General features: G+C 41.2%; 1 protein-coding gene across 7 annotated transcripts in view; it reads right to left on the bottom strand.

Moving 5' to 3' along the window:
• The window catches only part of MLIP (muscular LMNA interacting protein), a 121155-nt gene that overhangs the window by 60875 nt on the left and 47516 nt on the right, over positions 1-12764 (bottom strand). For 5 of the 7 annotated variants that reach the window (XM_054819058.1, XM_054819060.1, XM_054819061.1 and 2 more), the window contains exons 2-4: positions 10437-10595; positions 8057-8425; positions 1148-2776 (exon numbers count right to left, since the gene is read on the bottom strand). In XM_054819058.1, the coding sequence (XP_054675033.1) occupies positions 1148-2776; positions 8057-8425; positions 10437-10595 (2157 nt within the window). The remainder of the gene's footprint in view (positions 1-1147; positions 2777-8056; positions 8426-10436; positions 10596-12764) is intronic. The other 2 variants (XM_054819063.1, XM_054819064.1) reach the window with 1 other exon arrangement.

Below are 12764 nucleotides of genomic sequence, written 5' to 3'. Positions count from 1 at the left end.
CAGTAAACTATGATAGCCTTTCTGTGATGGACAGAGCTCAGATATCAACAAGAGGAGGCACAAAGGAAGCACAGAGTGCAAAGATAAGATAAAAGAGGCTGGAAAGCCTTCTGCAGGTCTAATGTCTTCTGCCACCAGCTCTTCCTTTTTGCATGTGTTCCTTTTGTTTTCAGCTACCTGCTGCATGTTTTTTGATCAGCTTTCCTTCCCCTTCCCATTCTTGAGATTTATCTTTAGGTTTAAAGTGTGACTGGTTCCCAAGCCCTCCTGCAGCAATCGCCATCATTCTCATTCTCACTCTGCTGGGACTCTCCCGCCTTTGGGTGAATGACAAACAGCAGGAGCGTGACTGATCCCTCAAGTGTGAGACTTTCATATTTGCAGTAGCCCATGTTGTAGGAAGCTTGTTTTCTTTTTTCCCCTCGCCCTCTGTCTAGCGCAACAACATGAGAGAAGTACCAAAGAAAGGGAAAAAGCAGGATACTGTCCTTGTCTTCCCTCTCTGGCTCTTGGTCCTATAGTGCTTGCTCAGGCTGAGCTTAGCCATGCCTCTGGGCTGGTCCCAGAGAGGTGCAGAAGGGCTGGGGTGAGTACAGCCTCCTGGGGACAGGGAGGACAGGTGGGATGGGGTGCTTGGGAATTGGTTGTCACATCAATCAGATTAGGCTGCTTCTAGCTCAGCTCTGCACCTAAGATCACCGTACTCCTATTACTTTCAGTGGGAATACATTAGCATGGGGTGTATAGACCATGCTGTATAGAACATATAGATAAACCATATAGAACATATGGTTTATTTTTGACACACCAGTGTTTTAAGTGAGCTTCAAAAATAAGTGCACCAAATGTATTTCAGAGCCACTGGACACAAATCCATCTTTAGTAGTATCTCCTCCCACTCATGAATAAAGTATTTTATTTCTATGCTAAAGGATTCCTACAGCAGCTTCCCCATAATATAGAACATATTGCTAGCAATTTGATATGCTAGGTTTAGTCTCTGCTATCTTCTCTATCAATACAAAAACAGTTCTTTTTTAAAGATTTTTTCCACAGCTCATTTATTTTACTAGCATTGTGCAACACAGATGTTATGTTTCCCACAGGGACAAAGAACTATTAGAAAATAAGCATGCACCAAGAGTACCTTGGGTTTGATGTTTTCATGGTCAGGAGGCAGGGAAAAAGATTGTGGTGAAGTCAGCTCTCTGGGTCTTGATGGTAGTGTGCCTGGTGACTTGTCAGAGACAGGAGATCTGCACTTTAACACCGGTGAGGTGGCAAATTGCTCGGGTTTTGGAGAGGAGGAATTAGACCCACGATTTGTGTGCACCAATGAAGAATTAAGCTGCAGTGGATAGGAATTAATATTACCAGTTTGTGGAACCGGTGGAGTAGAATGAGGCCGTGAGAGAGACCACTGCTTTGAGAGACTTGAAGATGTAGGAGAGGAGTCACTCATCTCCTGAGCAGACATTTGGGGTGAATCTGATTTAGATCTAGAAGCTGAATGCAAAAGACTTGGGGAAGGAGATGAGTGTTTTTCTAGGGTGGGAGAGAATACACCACTAAGACTGGTAGAAGAAAGCAAAGGATATGAACGGCAGGTAAAGATGGGTGAGTAAGTGTGTACTCTCTGAGATTTCTGAGGTGCCTGGGACCTGGAGTCAGCATACTGCAGGCCTTCTGGAGAAGGAGAGGTAGGATGTGCAAGGGAAGAGGGTGCTGGGGCACAAGGAGGAGGCAATGTAGACTGCAAACCTGGAGAGGCACCTGACTTTCTATGGGAGGAGACGGGGGATGACAGAGGACTTTGGGAGTCTGGAGAAAGTGTTCCGACTGGACGGTGCTTTTTAGGAGAAAGAGACTTTGCCTGAGGGGTGGGATGAGGCTTGGAGGGTAAAGGCAGATGCCGAGCCCATCCTGAAAGCCAATATTCCTCTCTTCTGGGAGAATCTGGCCTTATAGGAGGGCTTGAAATAGATTTCTTGGTGGTTGGGGGAGTTGTTTTGAACTTTTGATCTACTGCGAGTGTTGAGGAACCAAGGGAGCTAGGTGAAAATGTGGGACAAGAAGCAGGGGAAAGTGGTCTCCGCTGAGAAGAGCCTGATCTCAAAATAGCAGTTAGAAGGGTCAGTCTGGTTGGCAGAGGGGATCTCACCCCTGACTTTGCTAAATTTCCTCTAGATGACATTTGTGTGCAAGGCTCATTTATACTACATATGGTTGAAGAGGAGCCATAAAGAGAGGGTGGAGACAAAGGTTTAGGGCTAGGAGATAATGAATGTGTTATTATGCGTACAGGGACAGGAGATAAAGCATTCAAACTTTTGGAGGAACTGGGGGACAAAGGTCGAGCTGAAGATCCTTGAATGTCAGCTGAACGTGGAGGATCAGGGGAAAGACTCGGGCTCTTTGCTGGAACGGAGCATGTGGTAAAGTCTCCCATTTTGCAAACACAACCAGGGGTATAGAGACTTGGTGTTTGTAGGTTATCATACAGTCGAGGAGTGGAGTAACAACTATTTGATGCAGAAGAGGATATTTTAGACATGGAGAAGGGTGAACTAGGGGAAGCAGACTGAAAGTAGAGAGATGAATCTTGCTTAGAAAACCCAGTTGCTGACTGCCAGTTGTTACGGGAGTCTTCCAGCGAAGAGGCTTGATTCAGGTTAACCATGGCACCACACACTACTTTCTGATTAGTTGGAGAAATTAAGTGGACAGCAGGTGGTTTAGAGGAAAGATGATCAGAGGTGGAAAGAGTAGAAATTAACTGGAGAAAAAAGAAAAACAGAAATGTTAATATAGGTGGAACCTGTGGAACTGTAAAGCACCCCATATTTCAGTCCTGTGGTCATGCATCTAGTGCTTCCATTAGTACTGCTCTGTGGGTTAAAAGCACAGGGCTGCCTTCAACTTGGGGATACAGCCTGATGGATACAGCTCTCAAGGGAGGTGACTGAGTGCAGACAAGTTACACGTTGCTTTATTTTTATGAGACCTCAGTTTTGTTGGCATAAACAAGGTTCAAGGCTACTGTATTTTTCATTTTAAGTAAAATCCAAGGCAGTTGTGCCATCAGTGTCCAGAACCATGTGACGTCATTCGCGTTGTGCAAACACAACGGAAAGTGAGAAAATTGCAATACTGTCCCATCTCACTTTAGCAGTTCAGTGGAAAGTAGCCTTTCTGTAAATGAGATTCAAGTCGAGTACTCATTTTCTCATTCAGTAAACAACACCTTCTGCAGCACTGTGATATCAGAACAAGAAATTTGCTCAGAACTACTTAAATCAGACATCCAGTTTGTTTTTCACTTTTCTCGTCATTCACAGAGCAGTGCGTTTGACAGTTTGCAGGCATATAAGAGTCCTTATCCCCTTCTCCACAGTCTTACAATACACTAATAAAACAGTAATGAGCTCTTTCATGAGTGTCTTTTTTCTTAGGTCTATTCTAATTAGGATTTGTCAAAACTAATTAGAGCATACAAGTATATTATCAACCTTTTTATTCAGTTTTATGCTTCTAAAGAAATAAATTATTTCAAAATCTTCCAAGTTATTATAATGTTGAAATTAAAAACTGGGGTATAGACAATATGAATAAAACATATCAGCATGAAATAGTGAGCTAAGTCAACTGTAAAACCAAAAGGCTACAAATTATCACCTAACTTTTGACTGAACAATTTGAAAGCAGGGAAAATTACTCTAATCCCTATAAACTTCATGTAAATATAAGAACATCTATTTATCTATTGTCTGATATCCTGAAAAGATTACGCAATTCTATAAAAGACAGTTATAACATCCCGTTTCTACCTACATGACTTGCGCATGGCTTTGGTTCAGCTTGTGAATTATGTATTTTAATACAAATATCTTCCCCATAAGAGAGAGGAATTATTATTATTATTCCATCATATAGTATTGATACATCACAAAACAAAATTAAGTACAAAACATATAATTTTCAAGTGAGGTCACGTACTGGAAGAAGCTGTGACGGGAGAGAAAGACTTACAGGCTTTAAAAGGCTAAACTATATCTAAAATGCTAAATATAGGCTAAATATGCACAGCAGAAACCTATTAGCCAGTATAACTTAAAAAAAAGAGTTTTTCCTGCTAAATGGTACCAAACAAATAGCAAGCCTTGTAAACTAAAGATACTTTCTGTATAAAATAACTTCAGAAAAGCCAAGGCAATGCCTTGATTTATAAAAAAACCACCAGCCATCAGAACGCCTTTACAACCACACTACCTTCCCCTTATTTTATACGTGTGTTAAGGTGTCCCATTTTGAAGTGGAAAGTCAATGGATGTATACAGTGCAAATATTAGAATATAAAAATTAATATCCCTGATACAATTATGCCATCTATTCTATTGAATTAAGAAATTATGACTCTTGTTGAAAAAGCTGCTAATTAAGAATAAGAAAAAATACTGGAAATTGAGAATAATTTACCAGTATTTAAGCATTATGAAAAATTGTTATTAACTATGTCATGAAACATAAAAATATTTAACAAGTAAAAAGCAGCATAGTAATACATCTGATAATTTGGAACAGCATGATGAATTTAATAATGAGTTCTGGAAGTTGATCAACTACCAAAACAAAATTGGGGAATGAAATCTCTGTATTTCAAAATAGAATAGATAAATTTCCCTTACAAATACAACAGATTAAAAGAAAATGAGGAATGAATATGAAATTCTGTAATGAAAGAGCAGGATGTGCAATGACTTCTAATTAGCTAAAACTTAGTAAGAAAGACTTATAAGCAGGTACAAAAATGTTCATGGTAACAGATGATAAATGTGCTCCTGCAAGTATGATAAAGATGGTTTGCCATTGTCTTCTTCCAGTCTGAACACCACTGAACATTTACATGCCAAGCTAATTGAGCCATTATTCAAATCTTCTGAAAAGATTTTGCTATTCTATTACAGTGTTAACTACATCTATAGATTATCACCCTCTTATTTACAGGATCAGAGAATCATATCAAAGTTGGTTGGAAGCGAGTTCTCAAAATCATCTAGTCCAGCCTCCTACTCAAAGCAAGGCTCTCACCAACACCAGTGGGTCAGGTCAGCTGTGGCCATGTCTCACCAAGTCTCTAATGCCCCTAACGGAGGTGGCTCCAGCACCCCAGAGCAGCCTGTGTCAGAGTTGCACCACCTCCCAGTGAGGAACTTTCTCCAGATCTCCAGATGCTTCTATTTGCAGCCATTGCTGTCTCACCTGCCACTGCAGAGAAGAGTTTGGCTCTATCATCTAACTGCCTTTCAAGTACCTGTGGGCTGTTCCTAGATACCTCCTTGACTGCCTCTTGATGGGAGTCAACAAAGCTAGCTCCCTCAGCCTTAGCCCACGTGTGCTCTGGCCACCTTTATAGCTTTGTGATGGACTCTCATTCCCTTCTTCACACCTATTTTGAATTTGGAGGTGAGGGGCCACCAAACTGAACAGGGGTTTACAGGTGCAGCCTCATCGTTGCCAGCAGATGAGATATAAAAACTTCCACTGATCAATGGGATTTGTTTTGGCTTTTTTTTTCTGTTCAGTTTCTCTACTGGTTTAAAACACTGCTGTAGATGCAACGGATTAGTGTAGAGGAAGTGAGTGACAGAAGTAGATTTGTGTTCCTTTGGTCTGTGATTCAACTGCAAGCCTTCTCTTCTCAGGACCACCTCAGATATACATTTCCCAAAAGCATATAAAGAAAGTTGAAATAGGTGGCAAGGTTACCTTGGCACGAAGGGATCAAGGAACTTGAAAAAGATCTTGTTGCCTCATAGATGATGATCCCAGAAATATCAAAGAGGTTATAATCTTAGTATTGAGCCTTGCCCAGGAGACCTTCAGCACGTTTGAAATGGCAGAGCTGAGCTGGACACAAGGCAAGTGGTCTTTCTGGTGAGATCACATTGTTTTGGAAGGGCACAAAAAATGTGGTTATTATACCAGTGAGGCCATGAGAGATGTGCTGGTCAAACAGGAAAAGGGAAAGAGTGTGACAAATGGAGAGCCCAAAAGGCAAAAATCATATCTGAGAGAGATATGCCTGACTAGACTCTAACATTAAAAAAAAAAGTACAATATATAAACAGTAAACTATCACCAAAAAGTTCCAAATATGACCAGAAGACCAGAATAACTGATTTTTTTCTTTCAGACTTCAAATATGGCATAGCATTTTCCAACATCAGTCAAGACCTTTACATCTCAAAGAACAACAGAATCTTCCAGTTTTTCCATGCTTTTCTTTTTCTTTTTTTTCTTTTTGCTTTTCTTTCATTTAAACAAAGTCAGAAACAAATGAAACTGTAGGAGCCCTCTGGTTCAGTTAGAGTGATGCTCTGTACAACACAATAGTCCCCGATGCTGATTCTTGTTTTTCTCATCTCTGACTGGAAACCCACAGTCCAATTATGCTTTTAAATGAACGTCACATTATATACGATAACTCTTAAGTAGGACATGATACTGCCATTATAATGATAGAACTGACAAGGTTGCCCCTATATGGAATCCTTTGAACACAGGAAATCTACCAACAGATAAATAATGCATATATTTAATAATTTCATAATTTTCCTTCACTTCTGAACTGATGATACTTCATTAGATAGTAAGCCAGAAAGAGTGATGCCCAAGGAAACACCAAAGAATTAGAAGATCAGTGAAAAGCAACTTAGTAAAAAACATTTTGTCTTATGAAGAGATACAGACAGCTAGAGATACTTAGAGAATTAAGACTGAGGAAGTACTTACAGTCTTGAAAAACTGTGACTTAAGAATAATGATGAGATATGCATTGCCCATACTAGATACTATCTCTTCACACTCGGATGAACAGCTAATAAAGTCAGGCTATAATTCCTTGTTCTGTGCAATCTGTATTTTCTGTTACTTTACCAGGCAAATCTCTCTTTACTTGTCAAGTCATCAAAAGCTTAGGAAAGCTACAGCATACGGATTTTTCTGCATAGTCTTACAAAAAAAATCCACCCAATTTCTGTATTAACTTTTAAAGAAACCACCGAAGTAAGCCTGGCAGAATCCACATACTGAACATTGCTGAAGTAAATTTGTATCTCCCTAGGACAATTATTCTTTCACAAGCTGCTTTCCCTACGTAGATTTATCTATGCCTTTACACCTCCCTCAGTTAAAATTCTCACTGACCACTGGGAGTTTCTTGGAAGAAATGAATATTTCATAATGCTGTAAAGTCCAAATCAGATTGGATTTCTCATTCACAATTTCCTCAATCAAAAATTGACACTGAAATTGATGAAAAATTGAGTAGCACAAGTATTTCAACACAAGATAGGAAGTCCTATTCATTTTCAGAGACAAAGTAGCCATACTCAACTTCTTTTTAAATTATCAATGAAGAATGGCATTTTCAACTGATGGAAACCCTGTTGAGGTCAAAGGAAATGAAACATTTCAAAGGCCCTTTTTTGAATTCTCCCACTGACAATTTAAAATTTGAATAAATCAATAAATGTGCCCTATAATGTTCAACATAAAATGGACCTTTCAACTTCATTAGCTCGTTATACCTGTGCAAAGTCAGTGCTAACTAACAATCAGAATAATAGGATTTTTACAGCTTCTTTCTCTAGCATAAAGGGCTGCAGCGGGTGCTGAGATAAAAATAGGCCTGGGAAGTCTGATGCTAATAATTCAAATGATCTACAGGCTCCATTGATTTCAACAACCTCAGCCAATTTAGACTAGCTAGGAATCTAAAGCCTTCTGATTAACTTGCTGTCATGATGACCTGCTCTTAAAGGAAAGAACAATAGATCTGCATTACCTGCTCCATTTATACACCTCAGCCACGGGGAGAGGCAGTAAGTCAGAAGGGTTGGGACAACTCCTTAGAGCTGAAACATTACAGGGATGGCCAACAAAAATGCTAATTAAAGAATAAATTGGCCAAGCTGCTTTACAAACTGATTCAGTGCCCATATCCTGAAAGCTTTAGAAAGCAAAGGTTAGCTCTAGAGTTTAAAGAGCAGGTTACCTGATGTTTTTGCGGATCAGCAGTGCTGTGGGGAAGTGCAGCACCTGGAACGTGCCCATCTCCAGGAGGTTTTCCTGCCCCGGTGCCAGGGGAAACGTGGGACATGGCCAGAAGCTGAGCGCTGATGGGACCGTAGCCATTGGAAGGCCGATGAACATTGTTTGAGGCAGCGGCTACTTCATCTTCATCACCAGAGTCTGTAATCAGGATAAACTCAGCCTTGAAAAGGTCATTCTCCTGCATTTCTCCTCTGCTCGAGTTACAGCCCAGGGACTGGAAAGCTGCTCGGGTGCCGTCTGTACAGATGGCAGACACACGGTCTCGTCTGGCCCTGCTCTTTAAGGCCAGCTCATCAGAAACTGCGTGGGACTGCAAAAGATACCAGGAAAAAGATCCCAATTAGCTGCATTTTAGTTGTGTTCCCCAAAACGCAAAGTAATTTTGGCTTGCAGCGGTGGCCGCCACTGCGCTACCAAAAGTGCAGAGGGTGAATGAAGAATTTGGACACAAGCACCCCGGAGAAACCAGCTCCCCAGGGAGCCCCCCACTTCCAGCCCCCCAGCCAACGCTGCGGGGGCCACCTTCCCAGCGTCTCACAGAGCAACGGGGGACTGTGAGCACAACGATGGCCTGAGCCCGTGGCTGGCGCGGGAAACGAGAAGGAGGGTGCAGTCAAGCCGAATGAGCTGTCAGACCCCACTACGCCAGACACGATGGGAAGGCATCCCGACCGCAGGATCCACGGGAGTGGACAATGCTCCTCAGAGGAGTCTGACAGACAAATCTGGGACAAAACCTATACATATTAATGAAGAAACAAAGGCCTTTAAGACAGGGCATTCTCTGAAGAGAGCAGACAAAGAATCTGAGGTCAGAGACCTTTACTGTATGTTCAAGCTTCTCAGCACAGACCACAATTGTTCTTAGTATTTTCTGCAATTTCCACTTCCAGTATGTAACTTCTCAAGCATGGTTTGGATGAGAGCAGGAGTAGTGCAAAATGGGCATACAACACGCACATCACCAAATCATTCAATATTGAAACTGCTACGGTAAATCATACTTCTCTCAAAGGAGGAATCAGGTAAAATAATAGAAATATAGTGTACGGCAAGACATAGCCTGTAGATGGGGCTCATATTTGAATCCTGCCTGAGGAATATAGTAATGACAAATTTCCACCGGCAGCTCCACGAGTCCCTGTAGCTCAGTTCTTTAAAAAAATATTGGGCCATAAAGGGAAATACCACCAGTATGACTTTGGAGGTGTTATTTTCATTATCTGATGTTGGTCGGGATTTTTTAAATATTGTGCAGGTTCCATACATTTTAGAAAAGGCAGTAATCAGTGCTATGAAGGCCTCAGTACTGCATCACCTGCCAGGAAAGTTTTCTCTGCCTACAGAGAGACACAGGGAGACAGAGGTCAGGAATACCTGATTCTGCCTTGCCCAGGGCACTACTTACAGCAAAACCAATACTGAGTGGCTGGAAATGTAACTCATGAGTTAAACATCCCAAGGATAACATTCCAATGCACGTCTCTTCAAACATGTCCAGACCTACCCCTGTTTTAGTCAGATAATGTACAGTCACTGAAAATCCTGGAATATGTTCAGGTCAGAGGACTGTGAACTCCTGTGAAAAGTCTATTAGCACCAGGAACTGCAGCCCCAGCAATGTCCCGGGGAAGGGGCTGTTGCACAAGAGCAGAATCACCATAAGCATTACTACTAATCTGAGGGTTCCAGTTTCTTCTCAAGCAGCATGGAATAAAATAAGAGGCTGTTAAGCGTTGTGAGACAGGAAAGGCATAACAAACACTATGGGCTGGCTAAAGGCAGGAGGACCAGGAATGTTGTGCTGCGAGCTTCACCATCACAGGAAATCGTGGGGACAAGCTTGCAAAAATTAAAAGCAAGCTTTCATTTTGATGTGTTACTACACAGCTATGAAAGAGATTGGCACCTTTGCTGGAAGCCGCAGCACTGGCATTTGCAGAAATCAGGATCCAGTGACCAGCTCTTGGTCGATTCCCATGTGATAACACTCCTCACACACCACTCTCGTTCCTGTGAAGATCAGGAAGGAATCCCCCTTTGTCTGCCAAGAATATAGCCCTTGCATGACTGACAGAGGACAGTATTGAGATGGGCAAGGGTTTCCTTCCAATATAAACTCTGCCAAAGGCAAAACAGGCTGTTGAGCAGATATCAGCCTTCTCTTGCGCAACGATTCAGCATCTCTGGTAGGCTGGGTAATTAAAGCAAAGCGGAAGCCAAGAAACAGTTCAAGGGAAAGGACTTCAGTTCAGTGATGCTCAGGACAATTTTCTGTATCTTTTGAAAGAGTAAAAAAATTAGCACAAAGAAAAATCTACCTTATTTATAATTTCTTGATTGCTCAGATCCTTTGGCTCCTCTGGAATTGTCACAAGGAACTTAGAGACGTCTGCAACCTCAAAATGAGTTGGAAGTCTTCCAATGGATGGTACAAAGGTGAAGGTTAATGGTTTGGTTCCAGATTCTTGAGAAGTGACCTACAAAACACACCATTAGTTCAATTTTTTTGTCCAAATAAAAGTTATTTTTGTCAGAGTTGAAATAACATTAATTACTTCGTCTACATAACTTACAAGTCTATGATTAACTATATTGGTCATTGCTTTTTTAACAGGTTATTGTATATTAAGGTCTTCTTTAACAGACAGAATACTGCCTTGATTATATTCATCCTCATCCTATATGTTCTAATGGTGTGGCACAGCAGACAGGAGAAAATTTGTTCAATAATTTGTTATTCTTTCTATTTTCCATACCAGAAACAGAAAACCATATTCAATTCATTTCAAGGCTGTTTTTATCTTTGTTTAACTCCATTTTAGTAGAACAACAATGTAATTATCCCACTGTATGTGGACATAATATAGCCTCTAGAGTATTTGCTTAACAACTTATAACAAATTGGAAGAACCTTTGCTCTGCAAAAAGAAAGCAAAACATGTTTACATTTTCTAATGCAAACGCAGCTAATTCTGAACAACATCTGGGATGAATTCTGATTCAAGAAAAGGATTTTCTCCCATTTTCTTTGGACCATTCAGCCACATATACCAAATAATTCTGTGTCTGTCTTCTCATTTCTCCCTCCCCAACTTGCATTCTCACTAGGACCATGTACGTAGGGCCTGAATGCACTGAAGAGAAGAGAAACTAAGAGAAGGCAATTTCTCCTAAACTTTCATTTCCCATCATTTCCACCTCCTTCACAGGAGATAATGGACAGGAAAAAGAAGTCCAAACCATGGTAAAGCTCTCAGTTGCTTTGCCAGTTATCAGGGAGAGGAACTCCAAAATCTTTGGCAAGGTAAATATAGGGAACCACATCCCAAACCACTGAACCTGATATGCTGACTTTCCCACTACTTGTTGGCATAGAAAATCCTTCTTTCTGATTCAAAACTACGGAATGTATAGATTTTCCCATGTTTTATCATCTGATTTAAAGCTTATGACAGTTAATTGTATTTTCAATGAACTCTAATATGCAGAACCTTCAACTGCATTGAATCATAGAGAAAAACAGGGCCATTGCTTTGACTCTTTTTTTGGTTTACTTGTTTAAAGTGAAACAAATTGGAGAGCTATGGCTCTCATTACGCTTCTTTGTAATTTGCATCCATAAGTAAATAGCAATTACAGAACAGACTGGGATTATGGAATACATTCACATGAGTCAGCCTTCTCGTGGCTGGAACATTAAAAATGATAGACATGGATTTCCAGTTTGTAAAAAATCTAAGCAAATGTTACTTCCACTGACAGCTGTCTCCTGGAGGGCTTGAGAAAAACAGAGGCAGGTTATTTACACAAACACTGCCAACTGCTGTTTTCTCTAGAATTTAGTAGAACTATGCTCTCAGACACACCCAGAATAAATTCCCTCATGTCCACCTCTAATTCTGAAAGAATAAAGTGTTTTGATGTTTGAAAGTGAAAAATCTGAATAAATGGCAGACATCTCGGTTCTGAAATTGGACCTTTCTATTCACAATCTCACACTAAGTATGTTACGTTACACTGCAGACTTGCTATCCAGTTAGAGGTGTGCACTGCAAGGGTGGAGGGACAAGGTGGTCTCCTACTTCCCCCCCCTTCCACTTCACAGAAGTGGCCAAGCACCCGAGCACCTGAAGAATAGCCTGAATCAGTGGCAAAAGGGTGGCTGCTAACTGCTCCACCACGTCAGGAGCTCTGGATGCTATCTCGTGTGACGGAGAAACAACATAGCTCTGTCCCTCTCAGCAGCCAAGGTACCCAAGTCTGATCACTGCTCTTCATAAAGCAGCAGCACAATTTAAAAATATTAATAGCTGGCACATTAAACACTTGGTCCTTGCTCCTGACAGAAGTCAGCAGTACATCAGTACTCAAGGACGTTAGTCACTAACGAGCTGCCGCCAGTCCCTACAATGCAACCAGGGATGCAGCCTCCACCCAAGCTCCTGATGCACTCAAAGGTGCTCTTCAAGAAGCAGGATTACCTGCACACAGGCAATGCCATCATATTGGCATTAGCCATTTCTGTACAGCTGACACTGTCCATTACAGTCTTACGCAGCACCTGGGTCTCCACTGAAATCAGCTAGAGATGACCTTTGCTTTCCTGCAGGTCTGCAGCTGTGCTTTCATCTTCTCTCTCTAATTAG

The sequence above is a fragment of the Grus americana genome, chromosome 3 (assembly GCF_028858705.1).
Source record: "Grus americana isolate bGruAme1 chromosome 3, bGruAme1.mat, whole genome shotgun sequence".
NCBI classification, from domain to species: Eukaryota; Metazoa; Chordata; class Aves; order Gruiformes; family Gruidae; genus Grus; species Grus americana.
This window is presented reverse-complemented; position numbering and strand designations above follow the sequence as displayed.